Source organism: Clarias gariepinus, chromosome 14 (genome assembly GCF_024256425.1).
Source record: "Clarias gariepinus isolate MV-2021 ecotype Netherlands chromosome 14, CGAR_prim_01v2, whole genome shotgun sequence".
In the NCBI taxonomy this organism is placed as follows: Eukaryota; Metazoa; Chordata; class Actinopteri; order Siluriformes; family Clariidae; genus Clarias; species Clarias gariepinus.
In genome coordinates this window covers 28,807,341-28,832,807 of record NC_071113.1, presented here as the reverse complement: position 1 = coordinate 28,832,807, position 25,467 = coordinate 28,807,341, and the positions used below count along the sequence as shown (strand labels likewise).

Below are 25,467 nucleotides of genomic sequence, written 5' to 3'. Positions count from 1 at the left end.
CACCGCTGACGTAGCGTTTTTTTTTTAAGCTTTTAAATGCTTTTCAAGTTTTCTTTTCCTTTCTAGTCTCCACAATCATTTCCTTGGTCTTGTACATGGTCATCACCACTATTTCATACATCCAAGCACTGTGGTGTCGCCCTTATAAAAGCGAATAAAGTCACATGTGAGCATACAAGTAAGTGTAGGGTATGAGGTGAAGAAATCTAGCAGACAGTGGAGACGAGTCCTGGTTTTTTAACAGCTTGTCGGGAAGGACTACTAAAAGCAAATCAATACTCTATAAATACTTAAAAATTTCGACATCGTCCAGGTGGAAGAACTGTAAAGACAGTGTTTCGAAGGAAAACTTACATCCCTTGGCAGACACACTTATTTACAGTGACTTACACTAGGCCTTTTATGTCTCCATAAGTAAATGTATCCTTACACTGGTTCTTATATATTTATTTGATTGATTGATTGATTAATTAGGAGGGTTAACCAAGATACCTGAGAAACGCACGTCTTTAGTTGTCGCTTAAAGATTGCCAGTAACTCGGCTGTACGGACATCTAGAGGACATCTAGTTCATTCCACCACCCAGGAGCCAGAACAGAAAACGGTCTAGACGCATGTCTTCCTCGATCGCTGAGAGACCGTCGGACCAGACGAGCGGTGCTGGAGGATCTAAGGGGGAGGTGCGGTGCAGTGCGAGGTGTGATCAGACCTGACAGGTAAGTTGGTAAGTCAGTTTTAAAGGGTGGTGTGCAGCTCCAATCAGCACTCATCATAAATAATAAATGTTTGTCAGCCCTCAGGAGCTCAAGCAGCACCTCTAAGAGTTCTGTGCGTGTTTAAGGTAGGTTAGGAGTACGTTTAACTTTGTCAAGTTAATCTAAATTCCATTTTCAATCACGGGTTTATCAGGACTTTTTAAAAATACAATGTTGTATTCGATTATTAACTCAAACTATTGTATAGTAAATCAAATTATATGGGGATTTATTTTATTTTTTTTTTTTACAGTAGCACAAATCAGCCAATCAACTAATTTCCATCCAATTCCTTTTGGTTCTTAGGGAGAGAGTGGGGCCAAATAAAAGAAGTGCTGTAATTCCTAATGTTCCTAATCATCTGTTTTGGATTTAAACCCTCTTAAATTAAAATTGTGGTTTTTTTTGTTGTTCTTTTAAAGGGTGCCAATATTTTGGATAATCTTTTAACCTGGATCTTTTTTTTTTGGATGATATTTTTTTTTACACTCTCTTTTAGCATTGAACAAACTTCCCTAAATATACTATTTGTTTTTGTTGCAGAAATGTTGGTTTTACATCATACAAAGAATCAAACAGGTTTTTTTTAACATTTTAATCTGTTTTATTGCAGAGTTGCATATTAATCAAACTGTGACCAAAATATCCTGTAACTACTGCTTAAGGCTGAGAGTGTAGCCGACTCTGTTTGCCGTAATCAGAATAAACACACAGAACACACACATAGACACACACACATTAAAATTCCATCATGATTCTACAAACTGAGAGATCTCGAACACGGAAAAAGGGAACGTTTCCTCATCAGTGCACACACAGTTCTTCACTTTATTTAAGCTCATTATTACAGGATAATAATTGTAAAACCCCGGCACTTTTCTGAAAATCTCGTTAGTCGTGTCTGTAGATTAGTGAGGAAATGAAAAGTCCAACTCTTTTTATTTTTCAAATTCATGAGGCACCAGGATTTCAGGATTAAAGTGAAGCAAAGTTTCTTGTTTAATCTCATAAAATGTTTACTCACAAATCACACCGTGTACATCAGCGTATATGAGGAAATCAGCAGCAGCAGGTTTCTTTCTTTTTTTGGCAAGGTGAAAGCTTTAAAAATTAAATTAATGATTTGAAAGGAATCCACGAGGCATGGAGGTAAAAAAGATTTATAAATCGTTTCTGTACACAAAATATCATAAGAGCTGAAAACATTAAAAGGTGCAGTTTGTAATTTTAAAAAAGGTTACAATCCTGCGTTTGTCACATTGCTCCTCGAATACACTTAAAAAAAAAAAAAACAACTGTAATCCGCAACATTTTTATCCAAAAGATTTATTTGTTTTTCTTGGTTCTGAAATGATCGCATTTGTTCATCTAATAAATTTAATTAATATAATAATAATAATAATAATAATAATAACAATATATATTTATACTTTAGAACAAGTTGGTTTGATGAGAGAGAAATCTAATTCGAGTTTCAGCATCTGACAAACAAACTGCCCCTTTAAAACCAAAAAAACAAAAACAACAAAACAAAAAAGAAAGAAATAAACAACTATCTTTTTTCTTTTTACCCTGCGTTTAAAAGGTTCTCTTTCAAGCATCCTGTCACTAAATCTTAAGTGAAAACACAGACTTAAAAAAAAATATATATATATATACATGCATTTGCAAAGATGTACTTTACAGATGAAATAAATAATAAGTGTTTGAAAAAAAAAATTAAAAAGAGGGAGAGAGAGATTAACAATATAATAAATATTCTTCACAGATTCATCTCCGAAGGAGGATATACAAATCGCTACTTCCTGGTTCCAGGACTAATAATAACAATAATAATAATAAAAGTTTCTTTTTACAGTAAACAGGACAGATAAAGCACCAAGCCCTTGTGCGGCCTCGTTTATAAATGTGCACAAAACACATGTTCAAAAAAATTCCGAGACTCTGGTGAAAACCTAAAAACAACAATATTTTGCTTCATCACTCAGGATTTAAAAAGTTAAAAATAGAAAAGATCTTTTCTAGTCAGGACGTCCAAACTGAAACATCTTCTGTTCCAACAACTCCACTTCTTACTAACATATAAAGGGACACTCTGAGACTGCTGCCTTGAACTGACTGCTTTGCGTACGCACAGCGTTTTATAAACGAGGCCCTGATTCACAGACGTTCGTTAAAAGCTATTTAAAAAATAAAATAAAATCAGCCACACAGTGAACTACAGGTTCTCTATATATTATAAAAGTTAAACATCAGTGCCAGTAGAAATCGTAGCTGTTTGAGAGTTTAAAAACGTAACGTGAAACTACGTTTAAATGTGAAAGCGGAGACGAGTGCAGGTGATGCGAGTTCAGATCTGTCCGAACTGCGATTTTTCTTTGACGTTTATAGGAACAGATGGATAAAGTACATCTTATTTTCACATTCAGAACTTTTTAGGTCCCCAGGCAGACGTCTGTTTCGGCGCCACACCAGAGCCGAATGTAGGGAAGTCCTCCGCACTGCTCATGTCTGGGGCCTGGACACACACACACGTTTCATTAGAATGTAAACACAAACATAGTTGTTAGCGTGTACACATGTAAAACAATTATAAATGCCACAAGATCTTTATTTAACACTTCATTTCTGATTAGAAAGCACGTCCCCATGTCCTTCTGTCATTTATAATTGGAATTAACTATTAATTAACTATTAATTAACCGGTTCTTAATTGATTTATTTGCATAAAAAACAAAATGCTCTGGAAAGCTTTCATTTATTGCCGAACATTCGAGTTATGAGTTTCCCGAAGATACCGGTTCAATCGCGTTCAAATGGCTCACGTGTGTTGTACAAAAACACACTGCAGTGCGCCAAATACCAATATTTACAATTATTTACAATATGTTCAGTGTGTATATCGTATGTGTGTGCACGTGGGAGTGGTGGAAATGAGTGGGCCTCATCGTTTTCAGTAAATCAGTCCGGGAGCACCATGATAGAAAATGTCTGTTCACAGTCCAATACAGTGGAAAACAGCTCTGAGACAAAGTGGCGTCCGGGATTCCCCTCATGATTTAAAAGTGCAGAGACAACACTGTTAGATTTGACATGTAAGATTCATTTCCTTAGGCGCAATTATGTTTTTTGGCCACATGATTGCAGTGTTGGGAAAGGATATAGATTTAGTCAAGTAGATTGGTAGACTACATAAAGTTCACCTTGCTGCCTGGAACGGTCCATGGAGCGTCTCTGACAACAAAGCCTTTAGGCAGGACTCGGCCCTCCTCGTCTCCTCCTCCGCCCACGAACCGGGACGGAGGTTTCATATAAGCAGCCAAGGTTTCGGTCTCGGTCACATTCAACATCTGGGTGATGTATATACATACACAGGAACAGCAGAAATGTTTTAAACAGCTCTGTAAACTCTAAGGGTATTTGCTCTATATTAGTGTCTCACACTCACGTATTCCTCTTCGAGGTTGAGGAGATGATCGATGGATTTATCAACGTTCTCTGGCAGGCCTGTGACCGTCACTTTGTCCGGGTCATCTGATCCTGGCTGAGGAAACCTGATGTCTACCTGGAATAGACAGGAAATGGATCGAGAGCTGTGATTTGGATTCTGTTTCGAACAGGAAGTCGTGTTGGAGTGATGGTGATTTAAGCACGATTATATTATTTAAATAATATGAAATTATATTACTGACTCTTTCTGATGGAGAAAGCCCGACACTGTAAAGACAGAATCTGAGATTCTGAAGTTTGCTTCGTAACTCCTGTATTAAGTGTCACTTATGGTCCTTCTTTATTATTTACTCTACAGCGTTTATATTCTGTGGCTTGGTTCATTAGAATTAATAGGATTTCCTGTACTTGTACATTCAAGGATGTGCATGTGGTAATGATATGATTGTCCAGTGCAGTAACACGTACTTTAAACTCCTCCATGAGTTTGCGAATGGCCTTGCCACGAGCTCCAATGATGCGAGCATGGACCCGGTGATCCAGCCGGATGTCCTCGCTCACCATCTCCTGCAGCTCTGCCACCATCTGCTCTATAGCTGCCTTGGCCTCCTCCACATTCCGCTCATAACCCCAGATCACAATTGTGTCCTGACAAAAGAACAAAAGGTGAGTTTTCTGAGCTGGCACGACACTCCGGCGATGTGGTGGTGCTCTCAGGCTTGTACACACCTGCCGCTCATCACTCTTGTCAGGGAACTGCACGTTGACGTCGTGATCTTTGCGGATCTGGGAGATCACGGCTCCTTTACGCCCGATGATTTTGGGGTGGTATTTAGGGTCGACCGAGAGGGCCACCTTGTAGCTCCGTAAGGCCTGTGATCACACACTTAAAAATGTTAAACATACTGAATTGGACACAGTAGCTGATAAAGTAGCACATGGACCACTCAAGACATCACTAATATTATAGCATAAAACCTATTTAATAGATTTAAGTTTTTTTTTTTTCACATTTTACAACTAGTTGACAGCAAACAATCAATTTATCATTAACAATTAACGATAAGATGCACATTTAGTTTTTGTGGCACAATCCCCACAAATTATTTACTTGAGAAATTGATAATGCCCAAATAGTTTAAATACACAAAATAATAAAAAAATAAATACTGCTCTTATCACTCTTCTTCAAAAATTAAAAAAAAACAAAAAATCCAAAACCAATAATGTACATTACCAGAATTAGGAGTGCGCCCTCTTGTGGTGGGCATGTATTATTAGCTATATCGGGATTCTAAATTAAGCCAATAAATTTGTTGAACGTGTAGACAGTTTGAACTGAATAAAACATCAATCTTTACATCAGTTTTTAGTGGATCTTTATTTCCACATTGCTGCACTTTCAATGGACATGAAAGGACTCAGGTTCTCAGTTCAGGTATTGTTCACGCCCACACCTCGCACCACTGCAGATATGTTTGCCCTAACGACCAGGGTTATGTCTCATAATGGTGCCTTACATTACTGCTTTTCGGGCCATGTGAGACAAACTAGTTTTAAACTTTCAGCAGAAAGAATAAAACAGACATTGATCATTGATCTGGTTCAGTTTTCACAGTCGACTTTCCACTTTTTGAAATAAGCCATGCTGTGTCACACTATCATTTCTGTTTCTTTTGCACACTCTGTCTATAAACGGTAACCGAATGCGATGATTGGCTCTGCTGAGCGACATGTATAGCCATGACATGTATAGGAAAAGAGCGATAGATTACTGGTATATAATTCATTCTCATTTAATAGGGTCCGGATAGAACTGTCACCGACTGAACACTGCAAAATTCTTCACAAAAAAAAAAAATTATACCCATTTGATATATTTTTTAAATATTAACTGTAGTTTATTAAAAAAAAACATGGGAGAAAATAGTAAAAAAAAAATATAGCCATGACTTAGGCCATAGTTATTGTTTTTTTATCAGGTAAACTGAAATGTTTGGATTTCATAAATTTTTTTTTTTTTTAATAAATCACATAGATGGAAGTTAATGATGTAAGCTTTACAAGTTTATATTTAAAGCTAAAGAGGAAGATAAAATTATTCCCCGAAATATTTGATTAATTAATAATAATTTTTACTAGTATTTGCACAGATACTAATCCTGGGTTTCAACCCCGTTCCATTTATCTTTTCATGAATTCATAAGACATCAGGAACTGATTCTAAGCGTTTTTGTGTGTGTATGAGGTTTTACTTTGTGTGTTTTTTTGTTTTTTTGTATAGTGCTCCCTTTACCCGCTCCTCCTGCTCGGCCTGGAGCTCCTTGACTCTGCACATCAGTGCCAGCTTGGCTCTCTCCACGCTGACCTCTTGCCCCATGATCTTTATCACGTCAGACTGCTGCTCAGCCTGAGGAACCCAGATGTTCACCTGCACAGAGCAAGTCAGACTGTATCAAATCCTGTACTGATACCACATCTGTGTCGAACCTACAGTACACACCTCATAGTCCTCCATCATCTTTCTGATTCCGGCTCCTTTCTGGCCGATGATGTAGCGGTGCAGGTCGTAGGGCACCTCGACGTCAACCGTCACAGGAACCAGCGCCTGAAATATGATAATGGAGAATTAATCTTAAAAAGTCACCGCTGAAAGATTTTTAATAGCTGACAAAAATAAAGTGTTGCTCACTAGCAGGGCCGACCGTGCCAGCTCGCATTTTTCTGTATGGCCCGTCACGGTGATGATGTCACATCTCCGAGGCACGGAGTCCGACTCTGGGCTGGTGCTGCTGTTCTCCACAGGAGAAGTTTCCTGAGCTGAGCACCAAACATGAAGATTTTTTTAACATAACCCCTATGTTGTTACTATAGAAACAATTGCGTAATCAAAAGCCATGATTTGCATTTGATCTACACTAACTGTCAGATTTGCTGTTTAAAAATATTTCACCATCCTCTAACCAACCAGAATGCAGAATTCAGCAGCACAGAGAGAGAGAGAGAGAGAGACCCACCCGCTGTTTCCTCTCTGTCTGGGAATTTGATCTGGACCTCATGCTCTCGGGTGATCTGCTGGATCCTGCAGCCTTTGGGCCCCATTATGGATCTGTGATAGCGCTGAGGAATCACCACCTCCACACTCACCTGAGACTCCTGCTCAGAACACACATACATACAAGTCGATATGGAGAAGAGCTGAATGATACCATGCTGCTTTACTTTTCTGTGCTAATTCAGCAATCATAATAGAGAGACAATGTCACTTTCGACCGCTTGAAATGCACAAATGATGCAGGCAGTCCTTATTATTATCACCATGTCAACACCAGGGAGTTGTTTTTATCTCTCGCGAACATGTAATGACAGTTACTCTTGTTGCTTGTGGGTGTGGCCGGTTCAGCGATCAACAATCTTTGTTATCTTTATTACTCCTAATTTTAGTTTTCTCTCTAATGCCTGTATACACATTTCATAACTATTTGTCACTTCCCAGTTTATATTTTTCTGAAATTTTTGCCCAAAAATGTTTACAAATTCACCAACTGTAATCAGCTGTGAGCAATATATATATATATATATATATATATATATATATATATACACACGTACAACATGGGCAATTTTGGAACACCAATAAACCTAATCTGCATGTCTTTGGACTGTGGGAGGAAACCCACCAAGCACAGGGAGACCATGCAATCTCCACACACACAGAACAAAAGTGGAAATCGAACCCAGACCCTGAATGTGCGAGGCCACAATGCTAACCACTACACCATCATAGCAAAAATCACAAAGTGATACTGAAGTGGGCTTAAAAAGATTTTTTTTACTAATTTGGAAACTTAAATTGTAAGTGGGAAACGGAAACAATATCACAGCATGTAGTCCATATGACTCATGCGTCTTGTTTTTGAGAACTGTTTGAATTAGTCACTTGCCCAATTCGCATAGTTTTGAGAAAACTGCATTTCAAACGTTGCTCCACATTTTTTTTATTCAAATTTGATTCTTATCTATAGATGCTATACGATTTATTCATAATAACCATTTTATTACTTTATGTCCACATTACGTCATTTTCTGTGCACATGTTTATGAAATGAATCCGCCTGTCTCTTCCTGATGCTCACCAGATCCTGAATGATCTCCTGGATGCGCTTCTTTGCAGCATCCACACACTCTCGAGCTCCTTTCAGAGTGATGCAGTCGCTGTGCGTTCCTGTACGAGGGAAACTGACGGCGACTCCGCCGTACTCTTCCGTTAACTCCCTCAGCACCTGCCCTCTCCGACAGACAAAGTGCCGATGATGGCGTGGGTCCACGACCATACTGTCCTCTATCACGTCCTCCTGCACAGAGACAGAGACAGTGATAAAGACAGGCTGTGTTTGTGTGGTTCAGGTTCATTCAGAAATCGGAGCATTACCAGGTTTTTAATGAGGCTCTCCAGCTCTTTCTGAGCGAGCAGCACTGCCTCCTCTCGGCCCATGATGGTGATGCGCTCCTGCTCCGGTTCGTCGGGCGAAGGGAAGATGATGCGAGCTCCAGTCCGATCGCGCACACGCCGAATGTTCGCCCCTCCCCGGCCAATCAGGAACTTGTGGTACTCAGGCTTGGCCTGGAGCTGTACTAAGAAATTGTTGACTTGCTAGAGGGAAAAGAGCAGAAAGACAAAGTTGTAAAAGAAATAAAGTGAGGAAGAAGGAGAAACAACGAAATAAAATAAAGTAGACTAAAAATAAACAAAAGAAAGCCTGATTAAAGAAAAATAGAAAAAGAAAAAATAAACAAAAAACCAATAAACGAAAAAAAAACAAAAGAAGGGTAGAAACAGATTACAAACAGATAAAAAGAAAGAAAGAACAACGGACAAATGATAAAAGACAACAAAATTAAGAAAGAAACGACAATTGATAAAGAAACAAAAGCAACAGTTAGACACAAGAAAATAGACGAAAAATAGATAAAATAAGTAAAAGAAAAAAAATAAAGTCATAAAAGATAAAAATAACATGAGAAAAAAGATGAGAAAGAAACAAATTAGAGTTAGACATAAGAAAGTTTAAAACAGATAAAAAAAGATAAAAAACAGAATGGGGGAAAAAAGAAAAACACAACAGACAAGGAAAAGAAAGTGAGAATGAAAGATCAAGAATAATAAATAGAGAAAGAAAGAAGAATGTCCTCTGACCTTCTCTTCGGCGAGCTGCAGTAGCTGTTTCCTGGCCCTCTCCACCTCTCCCGCAGGGCCCCGGATCATCACCCTGTCCACCCCCGAGCCCTCAGCGGGGAAGTGAATGTGAACACCTCCACACTCCTCCATGACGGAGCGCACCAGACACCCCTTCGACCCGATCAGAGAGTTGTGCAGCTTGGCCGGGATGGTCACCTCCGTTTCCTTCAGGTTCGCCTGCAGGAAGTGACACAACGTTCTCAGATAATGTTACAGACTGTACATCAAAAGGCCATTCATCCTTTTCTTCTTCTCATCTCTATCGCTGTCTGTTTTTTTTACCAAGTCTCTCTGGATGGCGAGGATTCGTTCCCGTGCTGCCTCACAGTTACTCCTCCTACCCGTGATCACGATCGTCTCGGAGTCGCTGTTCTCAGTGGGGAGATCGATCTTTGTGTTGGTCTCTTCACGGATCTGTAAGGAATTACAAATCATCACTGCAGATCAACCAAGTGTTAGTTCCAATAATCACACGAAATATACCTGCTAGCCACGTTAGTAAGTAATTATAATTATAAGTCAATTAACTGGGTTTAAGAATGCAACTGATTAAAAATGTATTAACCAATAATGTTACTTTTGCATTACATTTCAGCTAGCATGTATAGCAACTTGTACACCACAAGAGGGCGCACTTGCAGTTCAGGGGATGCACTATGTCGGAAATTTGCAGCAGCCTTATTTAAAAAAAAATTCATTTAAAGGTTATTAAAAAAAACTTTATTTAATAACATTAAACAACAACACATTTTATGGCGTTACAATATCAAAAACTGCGCGTTAATAGCCTCATAGTGTTAATCAGCGTTCTTCCACTTTACTCAAAATTTATTTGAAACTTTTTTGAAACTTATTTGAAACTTTATTCAAAATTTTATACATTTTCATTACGTCCGGTAAGAGTGAATTATTTGCTAAGTTTGTTTGGAAAATAATAATGATGGCATAGAACAGAGATACATGCTGCTTAGTTAAATGTATTACAAGCTACTGTAGTTTATATTGTTTAACTGTGCTGTGTGAATAAATATAATTAATTTAATAATAAATGCAGCCCATTACTATATCGGGGTTCATTTAATTAATCATCAAACTTTTTTAACGATTTAAAATTGCAACAAAATCAGGAGAACATGTAACATTGAATCCGGATTTGAATTTATTAATTTTTTTTGACCCGGTAGCACATTTTCTCTGCGTTTAAAACCTATTTTTTTTTTTATACTTTCCTCACCTTTTTGATGTTGGCACCTCCTTTGCCAATAATATTCTTATGAAACTGCTTAAATATGGGAACAGATATCGAGTAGCTGTTTTCAACCTGATAGAACACAACAAAACAATAATGAAATCTCTTGATTTAAAATCAGTCAGCAGTTTTGTTATAAAGGAAATAAATCTTGTGAGATAATCATGTAAAGTGTATGTATCTTAAATTAAATAAAAACTATCATAATTCATATAAAGTTATCATACTAAAGGAACGTTTTTCACTCAACTTATTAACTCAAGAAGGCGTGGCAACTAAAATATATCAGACTACTGATTTTTTTTTTTCTCTAACTATCAGGCTATATTGTATTTTGTGAAAGCACTCACTGTGTGATTGAAGCAAAGAGAAAGTGCAGGGATTCATACCAGCTCAGCCAGGAGTTTCTGGAGAAACTTGCCGCATTTCTCCACCTCGTTCTTGGGCCCACGGAGCTGCACGATGTCACTTTTCTGAGACTGGTCAGGAAATGTGATGATGACCTACACAGAGAGGGAAAAAAACAGCAACAAAAAACAGAAACACACCACATTGTCATTTTCATTTTGAAAGAAGACTATAATGTAACCTTTCTCAGATACAGTAGCTTCCAAAGTCATGATTATAACATGTACAGAGTCTTTACCTGTGTTAGGAACTCAACAACTAATAAAGTGTCACATAAGTCTGACTTATGTTTTATGTTTTAACTCGACGATGAACGAAAATAGACCTCTATGAAAAGGTTCAACAGGTAAACATGTACAAAATGCCAACAACTAACATTTTATAATGTTAGGCTTGTATGTAAAGCTTAAATATAAAGATTATACTGTTGCGAGATTAAACCATGCTTAAGAGTTTAAATCATTAAAATGTTAAAACACTCCTAAGGTAGGTGGTTGTGGTTGGCAAGATGTTGTTACATGGTTGCTTTGGAATTCCACAAGGTTTGGTAACATGGTTGCTAAGTGGTTCAATGATATTTCAGGTGGTTTCTATGATATACCCAGTGGTTGCTAGGGTGTTCCAAGGTGAGTTGGTTGCTAGGATGCTGGTATTTGGTTGCTATGACGTTCCAGGTAGTTGTTAAGTTTGAGGTACGTCATTGCTATGATATTCTAGATAGTTGGTATGATATTCCAGGTGGTTGCCATGTGGTTGCTATGATTTCCCAGGTTGTTGCTAGGATGGTGTTACATGGTTGCTATGGTACTCCAGGTGGTTGCTAGGGATTGCTAAGTGATTAATATACTAACCCAGTTGGTTCCTATCCCGTGGCCACACGGTCATGCTGATATTTTGGGTGGTTTTTGTGCTAATCCAGTGGGTTGCTATAATATTTTAAATGTGTGCTAGGGTGTTGACCCAGTAGGTTAAGCTAGGGTGTTGCTAGGCAGCTTGCCTAAGTGATTCTGAGAAACTTCCCTTGGTCCCTATGGAAGTTACATGACCCTAGGCGGTTGCTACTGTATTTTGCAGTTAGGTGGTTGCTAAGGAAGCTCGGCTGGGTGCTACTGCTAGTGTGTGCTATTATGGTCTGAGGGGTTGCTAGAGGTTTGGTAGCGGAGCAATACAGTTTTAACTCTGAGAATGAAATACTGTAGAATAAAATAAAAAAGGCTCAAATAGTGTAAAAGCAGAGGCAGATAAACATCCTATCTGCTATCCTGTGTTTTTACTGTATATATTTGGGGTGGAAGAATATTCTCTGGAGCATTGCTACAATAATAAGAAAATAATAATAATAATAATAATAAATTTAAATAATGAGTACAGTATGCCACCTCTCTCAACCACCTCCAATCAGAATAGAGCTTATGATGGATTAGACCTAATGATATTTGGTAATACCTCAGGAAACTTGTCTCGCACTTCTTTGATCTTCTCTCCCTTTTGCCCGATGATGGTGCGGTGAAACTTCTGCTCTATGATCAGGTCTTTGGTGCGCTCGTTTTCCTGAGGAGGCACACAATCACAATTACTCACAATCGCAGAAGAAAAAGAAGTCCTAGATGATCAGGGTTGCTCTTTTCCTACTATAAAGGTGTAATTTAAAATGCTTAAAAATGGTTTCTAAACCTGAAATGATCACAGTGTTTTAAACGTACATTGGGGAAAAAAAAGTGTCCCTAATGGTTAAATGGGTAGAGTTGAATTATTTTTTTTCCTTTTTCCTTTTTTGCACATTGAACCCACCCCATTTCAACCTACAGAATGTATGCTAAATACAGTAACAGCACGCTAAGTAGAGTTTCTATTAGTAAGGCCTGTCATGGCATCACGTTCAAGCATTGTCAGCTGCTTAATAAACATGCAAGTTATGAAAGGGGTGCTCAGAGTTAAAGGCTTGTTCTGTGCCTCACCATGCGCTGGGCCATGTCCACCAGCTCCCTGCGAGCCCGCTGCACTCCCTCAGGGTCTCCTTCAATACGCACCAACCCACAGCGACCTGAATCCTGAGGAATCCACACCGACACTTTGTACAGCTCCTTGATCCGGTTTACTGAAAGAATATTCAGTCATTAATTTACATAAAGTATCAAATGGTACTTCATTATACCTACCTCTTTTTATTTTAAAGATGTATTCGGTTTATTACCACATGTATTGAATGTTTTTGTTTTAAAATGAATGACACATTTTGGAAGTATTGCTGAAGATTTTTTATTTCTGCTCATTGTTTTAACTACATACAATATTTAGTTTTACAAACTTTCTTTCGGATTTTTGGGGATTTTATAACTGTATTATTGAGTCAGTACAAAAACATTTTTGATTCTCAAACATCCATATTCCACTACAAAATTCAAAGTTAAAGAAAAATATTTGTATGCCTGAAAAGAAAGCAGCATATTATATAAGGGACGCGACCTTTTAGACACAAAAACAAAATGGAAGCTGCTGGGTTTTAAATGCAAAACAGAAGCAGATGCAGCAGTCAAAGTCCTCAGTACTGTGATTGATTCTGCAGGATGCTCAGTAAAACTTAAGCTTTCAACTTCAGTAAAACGTAAAACTTCCCTACAAACCTGTACAAATTGTACTTGTGACTAAATTTTCTTTTTTTTGAAGACATCTTTGCATTAATTTGCATGTGCCTAAGAATTTTGCACAGCACTGTACATATCTCTGTATAATCCTTTCAATATTCAGCCATTAAAATGATTATACTGTACATTTATCATGACGCATTGGTTTAAAAAAAACATGCAAAATTGAACTAATCTTTAAATTATCATTATAATACTGTAAAATCTTCTTGAAAACATACTTACTGTTTCCCCCGTTCTTGCCAATGAGGTGTCTATGAAAACGCTGGTCAATGTTAATTTCCGTGTAATCCTTCCTCGACATCTGAGAACAATAAAATAAAAAGATTTGGTAACTAAAAAAAATAAATAAATAAATAAAAATTATTTCTGCTAATCAAAAACTTACTAAATTTTCTATATCTGTGATTTTATAGTGCAAATCACAGATCTTATATTAATCACGTTTAAAACAGCATATTAATCACGCATTAAAACGGTACAGTATACGCCATACAGCACAGGATATACCAACTGTTCAACCTCTTATTTAACCAAACTGCATACTTAACCCTTGACTTCATGTATTTAAGGAGATAATACAATAATTTTACAGGGAGAAAAAAAAAAATACAAATCCTCTGACCAGATCATTAATAATTTCCTGGATTTGAGCCCGAGCTTGCTCCACTTCCTCTGTCGGGCCTTCCAGAACGATCCTCTCTTCACCGTCTGTAAACTCGATGTGCACCTGTCCACAGGTGAGCATTTAAATCTTGTTATTTGGATACTTTTATTACAGTAATTTTTTTATTTATCTCATTTTTTTTTTTGTCTAGTTTTTCTGTCATACTTTGGGGAGCTGCTGCGTGATGCGTCCGATGTTTTGTCCTTTCTTTCCTATAATAAATCGATGTAGCCAGGCTGGTGCGGTGACTTCCACTGCCATTGCGCTCTTAGCCTGGAGAAACACATACCCGTACACATAACACACTGCACGTTCTTGGTCAAAGCAAGCCTTCTCATTCTTCACATCTCCACACTCTCACCTTGGCATACACCTGGGTCAGGGCAGGTCCTAGCTTGTCCGGTTCTCCTCTAAGGATGATGGTCTCAGAGCTGGAGTCTAACGGGGGCATCTCCACCGACACGCCGGTGCTCTCCATGATCTCCTGCAGACTGTTGCCCTTTGGGCCGATGATGTATTTATGCTGAGATTTCTTCACTTCCACTGAGATGGTTGTTGTTTTCCGCTTCTAAATGACAAACCAAGGTTACTCTCGTCTGTGCTCCCTAGTTTGAACAGGTTATCCTCAAAAAATAAAAAAATAAAATATCACCTTCTCCTCATAAACGGCACGAATGCGTGTGATTGCCATGGCAACCGCTTCCTTCTCCCCAATGATGACGATCTCGTCCTTCGGCAGGCTGGGTGGCGGGATGCTGATGCGAGCGCCTGTTTCTTGGCTCAGCTCCTGGACCAGTCGGTTGTACGGCCCGGCGATGAACGGATGAAAAACCTTCTCTAGGGAAAGACGCTCCACTGCACGCTTGTCCTGAAAGAGAGAAACAAAATGCAGGTCCAGGTGAGTTAATATTTTCACACTAATAATAATAATAATACCATCATCATGTTATGTTTACTTATATGAGCAGCACAATGATATCACAAACCATAAATGACATCATAAAAAGACATGACTTTTTGGTTATTTGGTACTGTACTATAGATTTATTTACAAAGTTCACATTTTATTGTTGAATTTACAAGAAATTTAAAGAAATATTTAAAGATTCAACATGTTCTACTTTTTTTTTACATAGAATTTATATTTTGTTCAATAAAAAAAAAAAAACGGATGTCTTTAAAAATAAAAATAAAAGTATGGACGAGCAGCTCCTCCAGCTCTTGGTGAGCTCTCAGACCTGTTCTACGGAGATAAGCAGGATCTCATGTCGAGCTTTCTCGATGCCCTCCTTGGTGCCGGTGATGCGAATGTTAGCGCTCGGGTCGTCAGGACGTGGAATAGCGATCTTGGAGGCTGTTTTCAGTTCCAGCTCTTGTAGTTTCTCACCGTTTTTCCCGATCACGAAGCGATGGTGCTCCTTCGGAATGATGACCACGGCTGAAGCCTGCGTGAGCATAAACCAGGAATATAGACAAAATAAATAAAAGAAAACAAAACGAAATGAAAGCGTCAAAGCTGTCTAAAATCAGAAGTACATCAGTATATCATCACCTGAGTCTGGAGTCGAGCCACGATTTCTTTCCGAGCCTTCATGACCGATTCGAGCTTTCCCGTCACCATGATGGACAGACCTTGGTCTTTAGCCAGAGAGAGCTCGATGTGAGCGCCGGTCTTGTGCATGATATCTAAACAGACTTTCGCCTCTTCTCCTTCTCCGAACTGGCTGTTGTCCTTGTATCGGCGCTCCTCCAATGGCACGTTGAACACCTTAAAAAAAATAAGGACAGAGTTTTTGATTATTAGATAAAGAAAAGATAAAGAGAAAATATCTTTTTTTTTGTTTATTGAACGTCTGTTTAAAACCTGCGTAATGACTGAAGCTTTAATGGGTCGAATTTTGCTCCATGCCCCCACTGGCTCTCCTGATCTCTCCCCCGGAGTGCCTTTCTCCGGCAACGGAGGGAAGGCTTCCAGGTAGGTGGGAATGTAGCCTTCATCCTCAGAAACACCACCTTGTAGTGAGGAAGCAAAACAAAGGACAACAGCGTGAGAACGGTGGAACATGTTATTACAAATATTTAAGTATATTTCAATCAAGCTATTAATCAAGACAGAGTAATCTGATTAGGCGAGAGGCATTATTGCATGAGTGCTGATAATAGACAGGAACAGCACTGTGACGTGTAACTATATGTATCACTGGGCGTGTCCCAGGTGTTGTACAGTGGTTAATGACACTAGCTGTCGGTCTCAGCGTGGGTGAAAGTAGGTCTGTACGGTCCACAGTACTGAGAAGAGAGCAGGTGCCTGACAAAACCCACATTCACAACCAGTTACTAAAGCACTTTCAGTAAGAACACACATCTGATAACGTTATGTCATCTTAAACAACACGCCGTCTCTGCACTAATCACTTGTAAGTCACTCTGAACTGTCTCTGAACGGTTTGAATTGATTTATGTACACCTAAGGTGAGTTACAAAGCTAACTAGTTTCTAACACAAGTCTGAATCCCAAATCCCTCTCTAACCCCTGATCAAGGGCACTACATGGTGTGTGGAACAAGGGATTCTACAACCTACACTTTACATTTAGCACTATTTGGGATTCAACTCCAGAACAAAGAAGTAAATGAAGCTGATATTTGAAGGCAGAATAAGTTTCTTAAAACTATTTTTACCACTGTTAATTACACTAACTGTCGGTTGCCAGCTCCGCCAGTCGCGGTTCGTTAGTTCCACATGACACTAAATAATATGTCTGTTCTGTATATCAGCACGATACCAGCACAATAAAATAACCTCAAGGGTGATATTGCATAAGTTTACATAAATATTGTATATTATGTGAAAATTTTTTATACGCTTATACAATTTTCAAGGGCAATTTTAACATTAAACCAAACGCTTTTAGTTACACATAATTGTGAAAATAGTGTACGTATTTACAAAAGTTCTTCCATTACGCATAATCTCATAAAACAACACAATATAAAAACAATTTCCCCAGATATCAATATTACCTCATAGCACTCTGATTCCTACTGCAATTTCTTAAACAAAAAAGAAATATTTGTAATCGCCGATGTTCTTCAGTCTTCTTGGCTAGCAAATAATAAAAGCTATTCCTACAAGTTTTGCATGATTGCACGTTTACCTCAAAAGATAAGGATTTTGTTTACTAATGATATTTATAATAAGTGAAACTAAATTATAATTTAATCCTTAAATATCAGACGTCTCTAATGTAGCTTTGATGTAAAAATAACCCACTGTGGGTGTGGCCTATCAGTTTTTTCCCCCCCAATGAGACACAATTATAGCTAAAATGTCCTGCCCACAGCGTATAACACAATGGTTTTACACACCATGTTGGTTTAAAATGTACTCAGAGTTGAACGTTGAGTTTTGTTTCGTCATTCCAAGGCTTGTTTATCTTATACAATTTTTAAAAAAAAGATCCTATATGATGTGATTAAATGAAACTACAGAGAGACGAAGTATTTCTGAGACCCTACTGCAGATAGAACCTAAGGTTTTGAACAGGGGGACACTAAAATTTCACCTACATTCATTTGACAATTTTTTTGCTTCGCCACGTCGCAACTAATTTGCCTAGATTTGGAAACCAAAAAAAAAAAAATCACTTCCTGCATTTCTTATTTACGTGTCACTTTGTTGGTCATCAGAGTAAAAGTAAAGTAGAGTAAAGAAGCAAACCTGCCTTTGTTTATTATGCACCTGGTATAAAAGAAAGGAAAAAAAAAACTTCAATATTCTCCTCTTTCCCAGTGTGTGTGTGTGTGTGAGACAGCACCGTCGAGCTGCTCACCTTACCCAAGGGCATGAAAGCCAGCATTACTGGAGTACCTGAGATCTGCGTGTCCTCCAGCCCGCTCCGGTGCTCGGCAAAACTCTCCTGAGTCAACACAGCCACCGAGCTCATGTTACAAGAGTCGATCCGCTTTCCCGCTGAGAGAGAGAGAGACAGAGGTGTGGAGGGAGGGAGAGAGAAACAGAGAGAGAACAACAAGACCTTGTGTTAGAATCAAATTATTTTGCCATGGATGTTTATGCATTGTAATTTTTTTTTTTGGTCTTCGACACTACCTCTAGATCCTACCTCAATGAGTCTAACACACCTCAGTGCGTGATTTCTGAGGCCGAAAGCTAACCAGAAAATTCATATTTGCATCGTCACGTTGCTTCGCTCTGCACTGTTCCGTTTGTATTCTCTGTGGTCTATGGCAGACCGTCGTGCCACTGTCTGGAGCTCCTAAACGTCTCGCTGAAACACCGAACACTCCCATAACACTCCTATTACACGCATCCATTACACACATCCTCTCAGGACTTTAAGTGTTTTAACTGCCTGAATCTTGAGGCTAACTCTTGTGCAATTTAATTTAATATATGATATTTATTTTTGTTTGTTTTGTTTATTTGTTTTTAAGATGTTTATTTTTTTAGGATCTTAGCAAAAGTAAGAAAAGCAGCTCAAAAAATAAGCCCAATCCAAAATGCTTGTTCGTGTTCAGACGGCTGCTGTCAATCATTTTAAGGAGACTCCACAAGTTACCAAAGATCCTGGGGGCGGACCTTCACAAACTATATTATTATCGTTCAGACAATCTCAAAAGAACAATTTAAAAAGTGAATTTAAAACAGGTCTGGGGTTTTGTAACTAGACTAGACATCTCATTACGGTGGATTCTGTCTTAGATTTATTTTCTATAATTGAGTGGTTTTACATTAGTTTGATGGTAATGCGCTCATTATAGGAGAGCGTGTTATGGTTTCCATAGCAACAGAATGCTATCAAAACCGATGCTCCACACAGACAGATGGGAAGGAGTCTCCATGAAACACAAGAGAACAAGGATGTTCACTTTCATGCTATGAAAATATTTTTTAAAAAAAGGTCAAGAGCATCGGCTCTCGCATGCCTTTCTATTAGCTATGGCTGTGTATGAAATCCGGACGTGGTACTCACACACGTGACATGGCGGTCCAAACAGTGTTTTACTTTCTCTTTTACTCTCAGGTGCGATTAGCTTCCATATCTCATTCCATCCATGCCAGAGTACGCTGTACCGTGGCCCAGATCACCTCTTCAATCAGACATGAGAAACGGTTCACGAGCGCGGTATGATTGTGTTCACACTGATCAAAATGACTCATAATATAAAACGACTTAAGAGTCCTAAGTGTTATGACATACATCATCAGGAAAGAGGAATTTCCAGCTAAGAAAAGATGACAAAATGTCTTAAACCTTCTTAGAGAAAAAGTGTGTTCACAGCTGGTGCAAAGTAAGAGAGTAAATAATAAGTCTATAATAAATCAAAAAAACTTATTTATTGGATAATCACTGTGGAATAAGAGGTATAAAATGCTTCCGGATGTGCTGTGTTAGGAAAAGAATAACTAACTTAATAAAAACTACAGGAAAACCTTGGATTGTGAGTAACTTGGTGTTTTGCAAGATGAGCAAAAAAAAAATAATAATAATAATTTGTTTTATTTTTACTTTACATTCTGTATTAATAATTTTTACATGAATATTTTTGAGTTGTGGAACAAATCATCTGAGTTTCCATTAGTTCTTATGATGAAATTCACTTTGATATGCGAGTGCTTTGATATTCAAGCACGCTTCCGGTACGAATTATCCTTAAAATCCAAGGTTTAACTGTATATTGTAGCAACAGTAACTCCATTTTATGTTCCGTCGCACCACGTGATTTCATCGCTGATTATTTTTCTAATGTAGAGAAGATTATGTTTATACGTATTCAGATCTGTCCACACATCTTTTATTAAAGATTATTAAAAAATATATATTTAAAAGCCTTGTATTCAATGTCTGAACAAAATTCCTTCAAAATTCCTTCAAACTTCCTTGGAGGTTTACTTTTATTTACTGTTCACGAAATCTTAATATTCATGTTTTTAAACATAGAAATATTTTATCTCATTATTTTATGCAAACCTGGCTTGTGTGTGTTGGAAATATCCTGTTATTTAAAATCAACTGCATAACATGTAAGCTGTGAGGAATCCAAAATTTTTTCGCCCTTAATGATTTTACCATTGTGACAAAGTTTTTAATATGAAACATATAACAATACAACACTCTATCGGTTTCTGACAATTTCCTCTATACTCACAAAAATGTGTGTTGCATCGTAAAATAACACTTCTCTTCATTTAAAAACCAAAAGCTTTAGGAGCGTAAACTCATCCACGTACCTGCAAAGGGTCGAAAACCAGAGAGTCCGTCCTGAAGGGCGCTACGGTAACCTCTTCAGTGCTGGTTGGCGTTTTCAGTCCTGCGATCGACAGTATAGATCAACACAGTTGCTAAGTTGTATAGCAAGAACCCAGAGCTTTACCTGCTCCCGTCTCACGGCGTGTAAAGCAGCCCCGAGAGTGAGCAGAAACAGGGTGGAGACACAGCGCGCTGTCCTGTGGGACGCACTGCTTACAATGGTGCTATGGATAGCTCTGGCTTTACACACTAGGGATATAACCTGTGCCTGTGTGTGTGTGTGTGTGTGTGTGTGTGTGTGTGTGTGTGTGTGTGTGTGAATAGTGAGCAAAAAAGAAAAAGCTGCCGGTGATGAAATCAGATATTTCAGTCAGTACACTCAGCAGTAAAGGTTATAAACGCGAGGTCAAACCAGAAGCATCATTTCCCATCATGTGACTTTTAAAAATATAAAACATAAATTTTTTTTTGCATGATTTTTACACGACACATTTATAAATCATGCTAACTAGTTTTAGAACAAAAATAAACTCAGTTTATAACCTACAGTACATATGAATACACACATTCCTGCCCATGATCGAAAATATATTTCAGGAGGATTTCAGGTTTTAGACTAATATTAGAATTTAACCCAAAATACATCCTGATTTTTTATTGCACTTCACATTTCAAAGTGATGTAAATACTTTATATTCTGACATCATAAAAACATTTTGGTTAGTTTGCAAATATGATTTTTAGTAAATCAGTGCTAACTATATAATCATGCACTCTTGTGATATGTTATGTTTTACTTGTGTTTTATGCAATAAAAATTATTTTGAAATATTTATTATGTAAACTATTATACCATGATATGTAAAAAAAAAAAAAAAAACTAATTTTGTAATTTTCTTGAGTAATTTAGCCGATGTAGCCACCAAACTTAAGCTTTTATTCAGAAATGTTTTTTTAAATTGTTAATAATAAATATTATACAAAGATTATCGCCTGAATAAATAAATAATAACGGATAATTTAAAATATATATATATATTTTTTTAAATATGCTCTTGAAAATATTTAAAATGTGAAATAAATATTTTTTTAAATCATCTCCAGTATCTACCTTAATAAGTTCCAATTGAATTCATTTTAATACCAGGATCTAGAGATGGGGTAAAATCGAATGTGATTCTTTTGCGTGGTGATTCACATATCACCACACCGACAAAGAATAAAAAAAAAAAACTATTTTACATTTATTATAGAGATGAATCTGTCAACCAGAATTGGCTGGTTTTCAGTTTGATTGGCCGTGACCGGGTGATCAGCCTTAGATATAAACAAATCTGTACAGAGAGCAGAAACTTCCGAGTGGAGCAACAGAAACACATTTTTCATGGCGTTACATTATCAATAATCACACGTGTTAAAAGTCTCTGACCTGTCTTTTTCTCTAAACGCATTTTCACTTTGGAAACAATGTAAATGCAGATAAGCCTAGTTCCTGCCACCCATAAACAAAACAATCAAAACCTTTATAAAAAAAAACCACATAAATAAAGTAAAATATAATATTTACATTTACATTTAGGCATTTGGCAGACGCTCTTATCCAGAGCGACTTACATTTATTTTATTTTTTTTATCTCAATATTAAACCTCACTTAGCCTTAGTTTAAAAAAAATGTAAACTTGCTTCTCTTGGCTTTCCACTGACGCAAACAAGTTCTAAATTTCAGGTCTTAATGTGAAAACTTCATGAGGTGAGATGTACCATTGATGACTACCATTGTAGTCTCAAACTCACTCAATACACACACTTACACAAGTCTCAAAACACCCAGAGCGTCAATTAGATGAAAATAGAGTTTTGAGACTTTGGAGGCATATGAGGAGGTAAAGCCTCACAGTTTCTTTATCGTCCTGCAGATGGCGCTCTCTAACTATTCGCATCCTGTGTGGTAGGAGAAAATAAATTTGCTCCTTGTTTAGAAATAATAATTATGTCAGATGACAGAGCTACTCAGTTAAATAACAAAATCTGGGGTACTTATATAACACTTCAACGCAATGAATCGCAATATTAGACGAATCGACACCGAGGGATCGCGATAATATCGTATCGGAAGGTGACGGTTGATTCCCAGCCCTACAGTTACAGTATGTTAGCGAGGCTACAGCAGCACTAGCCTGCTAGCTAAGAAGCCGTGAAATAATTTTAGAACAAATAAAAGGGAAAAAACTGTGTTTTTTAAATAAGGTTTAATAGAAGACAATAATAATAACTAGAGTGGCGCATTTCCTGAAGAAAATGTGAGTGGTGCTTGCCGTGGATTCATAGTCATGGCTATGATGTTACAGTTGATGTTGATGATGTTAAGAAAAACGCTTCGCTTCTCTCGAGCACCACAAATAATAACAAAAACATCATGTTGCAGGTGTAATCGTGCGAAGGAGCGCGCACGCACGCGAAAATGGCGCGCACGCCGACTGTCTTAGCATAGCATAGCGCGCTAGTACGTAAACAGTAGAGCTCACGCGCTGCCATTATAAAGGTTTTTTAGTGCTCAGAGAACGATATGAATGTAACCGCCTGCAGTGGAAAAATACCGCGAATAACCGCAATAACTGTACGCGTCTTGATAAAGCAGGAAGTCTTAGCTAACCTGATGAGGAAGAGAAGAAGAGCGGCTTGTTGTGTTTCTGACAGCTGACCGTGTAAACACCACGAATGATTCACTTCGCCGAGAGTCGGTTCTTCAAATTGCGATTCATTTAAAGAACTGAGCAGTGAATCAATCTACAGATTCGATTCTTTTTCCTCCTTATAGAATCATATAGAAGTTCGACTTCCTTCTTTTGTGCTTTATTGTTTAAAATTATATGTTTTTTTATTATTTAATTATACTCGTGGTTGAGCAATTTATTATTTATAAATAGATTTTTAAATAGATTTTTTTAAATTGTACATTCATTCACCTTCTCTACCACTCATCCTGTGTACAGGGTCCCAGAGGGGCACACACCCAGACAATGAGGTTAGAATTGAACCAGGACTCTGGAGGCCACAGTACTTACCACTATGCCACTGTGTCACCTAAAATGCATGTATTGTATGTTTTTGGTGGTGATGGTCTTTTGCCTGCTTCAATCAAGGGTCCAATTTGCCTGCTTCAATCTGATCTGCACACAACTTGGCACAGGTCTTAAGCCGAATGTCTTTCCAGCCCTCCCATTTTATTGCATTCAGTGGCTGGGGATCGAACCCAGGCCTTCCGCATGGTAGGCGAGAAACCTACAACTGAGCCACCAAAATATAATATTTTATCGTTTTATTTATCTTAAAACTTTGTGACTGGTATTAAAGAGATTTAATTCCTGAGTGATGATTATAGAACACTGTATATTTTGTTTGTTTTTTGATTGTTTTATGGAATTCTATAACTGTTTTATACAGTATAACCTGCATGCATTGTTTTGTAAATATGTTTCAACACAACATTTTTGTACATTTCATGTAATAAAATAAAAATAAACTGTCTATGCAATTAAGCTTTATTGTGAACGCACTGTTTAATTACATGAAATAAACTTCTTTAATTTTTTTCATTAAAGTATAATAAACCCATTTCCTTGTGCTTATTTGTATATATATATTTTTTTATTTTAAGTAATACATTTTTCAAGTCTGTATGTGAAACATTTTCATGCCAGACTTTGATGATTTATTTTATAGCATGCATAGGGATAGAGTTATACACTTACATTCATATTACCTGCAGTGTTCTCTGTATTCTGTCACACTGGCTTTAGTTCTAATACCTCAGTATCTTTAAATAGTTTTTGGAGGAAGTTACATCTTAAAACATTGATAATGAGTTTTGTAATTGTAATGTGCAAAACATATTTATACTGTTTCAGAAAATAAAATGGAATAAAAATGCAAACCAGCAAAACTGTTGAATATACGCCAATCAGCTATAGCATTAAAACCATTACTATTATTCCCCTTGAGTTTTGTGTTCCTCTTGTGCCACCTGGGGGTGTGCTGTGGTGTCTGGCACCGGGACATTTAGGTGCTGTGGGCAGCAGATCATTTAGGTGCTGTGGGAGTTTGTCTGGTGTTCTGGTGACTTTCTATCGTAGCCAGCATTTACTTTTTTTCTGTGATTTGTGCTGCATTTGTGTTTCTGTAGGATCGGACTGGACAGGCTTTGGTCCTCACAGACATGGATGAGCCTTGTGTGTCCATGATCCTGTCACCAGTTTGCTTGTGTATAGTCAGTGATCAAAGCAGTGGTTATATTGTTACGGCTGATTAATGTAGACAAATATGTGCAATAATTAATCTTTTCAATAGGGGGCGCCTAGGTACTAAAAACAAACAAACAAAAAAACCCATGTGCTCGCAGATTTCTTCTAGAAGTGATTTTTATTTTTAGTTTATATCATCATTTAGGACCGAGCAACTGAACCATTGCTGAATAACAGAATTTTTCTTATCTTTCTTATCAGAATATCATTATAAATCGGATTTTATCATACCAAATTTGTATTATTCCATTATAAATTATAATTAAAATGTATATATATTATATATGGAATAATAAGGGTTTTTTTAAGTTTTAGAATAAATTTATATATATATATATATATATATATATATATATATATAATATTAATTTTAAAACTTTAAATCTGAGTTAAAATTAACTTTAAATTTGACTAAATTAAAGTCAGATTAAATGAGGTAAATGCATGAGGTTTAAACACACTGACAGTTGGTTTACAGTCA

General features: G+C 37.4%; 1 protein-coding gene across 1 annotated transcript; it reads right to left on the bottom strand.

Moving 5' to 3' along the window:
* Window positions 1-1,899: 1,899 nt before the first annotated feature.
* Window positions 1,900-23,482, bottom strand: hdlbpb (high density lipoprotein binding protein b). The gene is made up of 28 exons (XM_053511611.1): window positions 23,339-23,482; window positions 20,666-20,745; window positions 18,284-18,385; window positions 16,278-16,426; window positions 15,966-16,181; window positions 15,652-15,858; window positions 15,066-15,281; window positions 14,775-14,981; window positions 14,579-14,686; window positions 14,372-14,476; window positions 13,972-14,050; window positions 13,060-13,199; window positions 12,548-12,652; window positions 11,083-11,196; window positions 10,679-10,765; window positions 9,727-9,858; window positions 9,403-9,621; window positions 8,638-8,859; window positions 8,342-8,560; window positions 7,223-7,361; window positions 6,898-7,025; window positions 6,709-6,813; window positions 6,502-6,636; window positions 4,935-5,078; window positions 4,674-4,853; window positions 4,204-4,320; window positions 3,959-4,105; window positions 1,900-3,273 (listed from the first exon to the last, which is right to left on the bottom strand). Exons 3-28 carry the CDS (start codon window positions 18,357-18,359, stop codon window positions 3,181-3,183), a joined length of 3,789 nt encoding a protein of 1,262 aa, XP_053367586.1. The 5' UTR covers window positions 18,360-18,385; window positions 20,666-20,745; window positions 23,339-23,482; the 3' UTR covers window positions 1,900-3,180.
* Window positions 23,483-25,467: the final 1,985 nt, after the last annotated feature.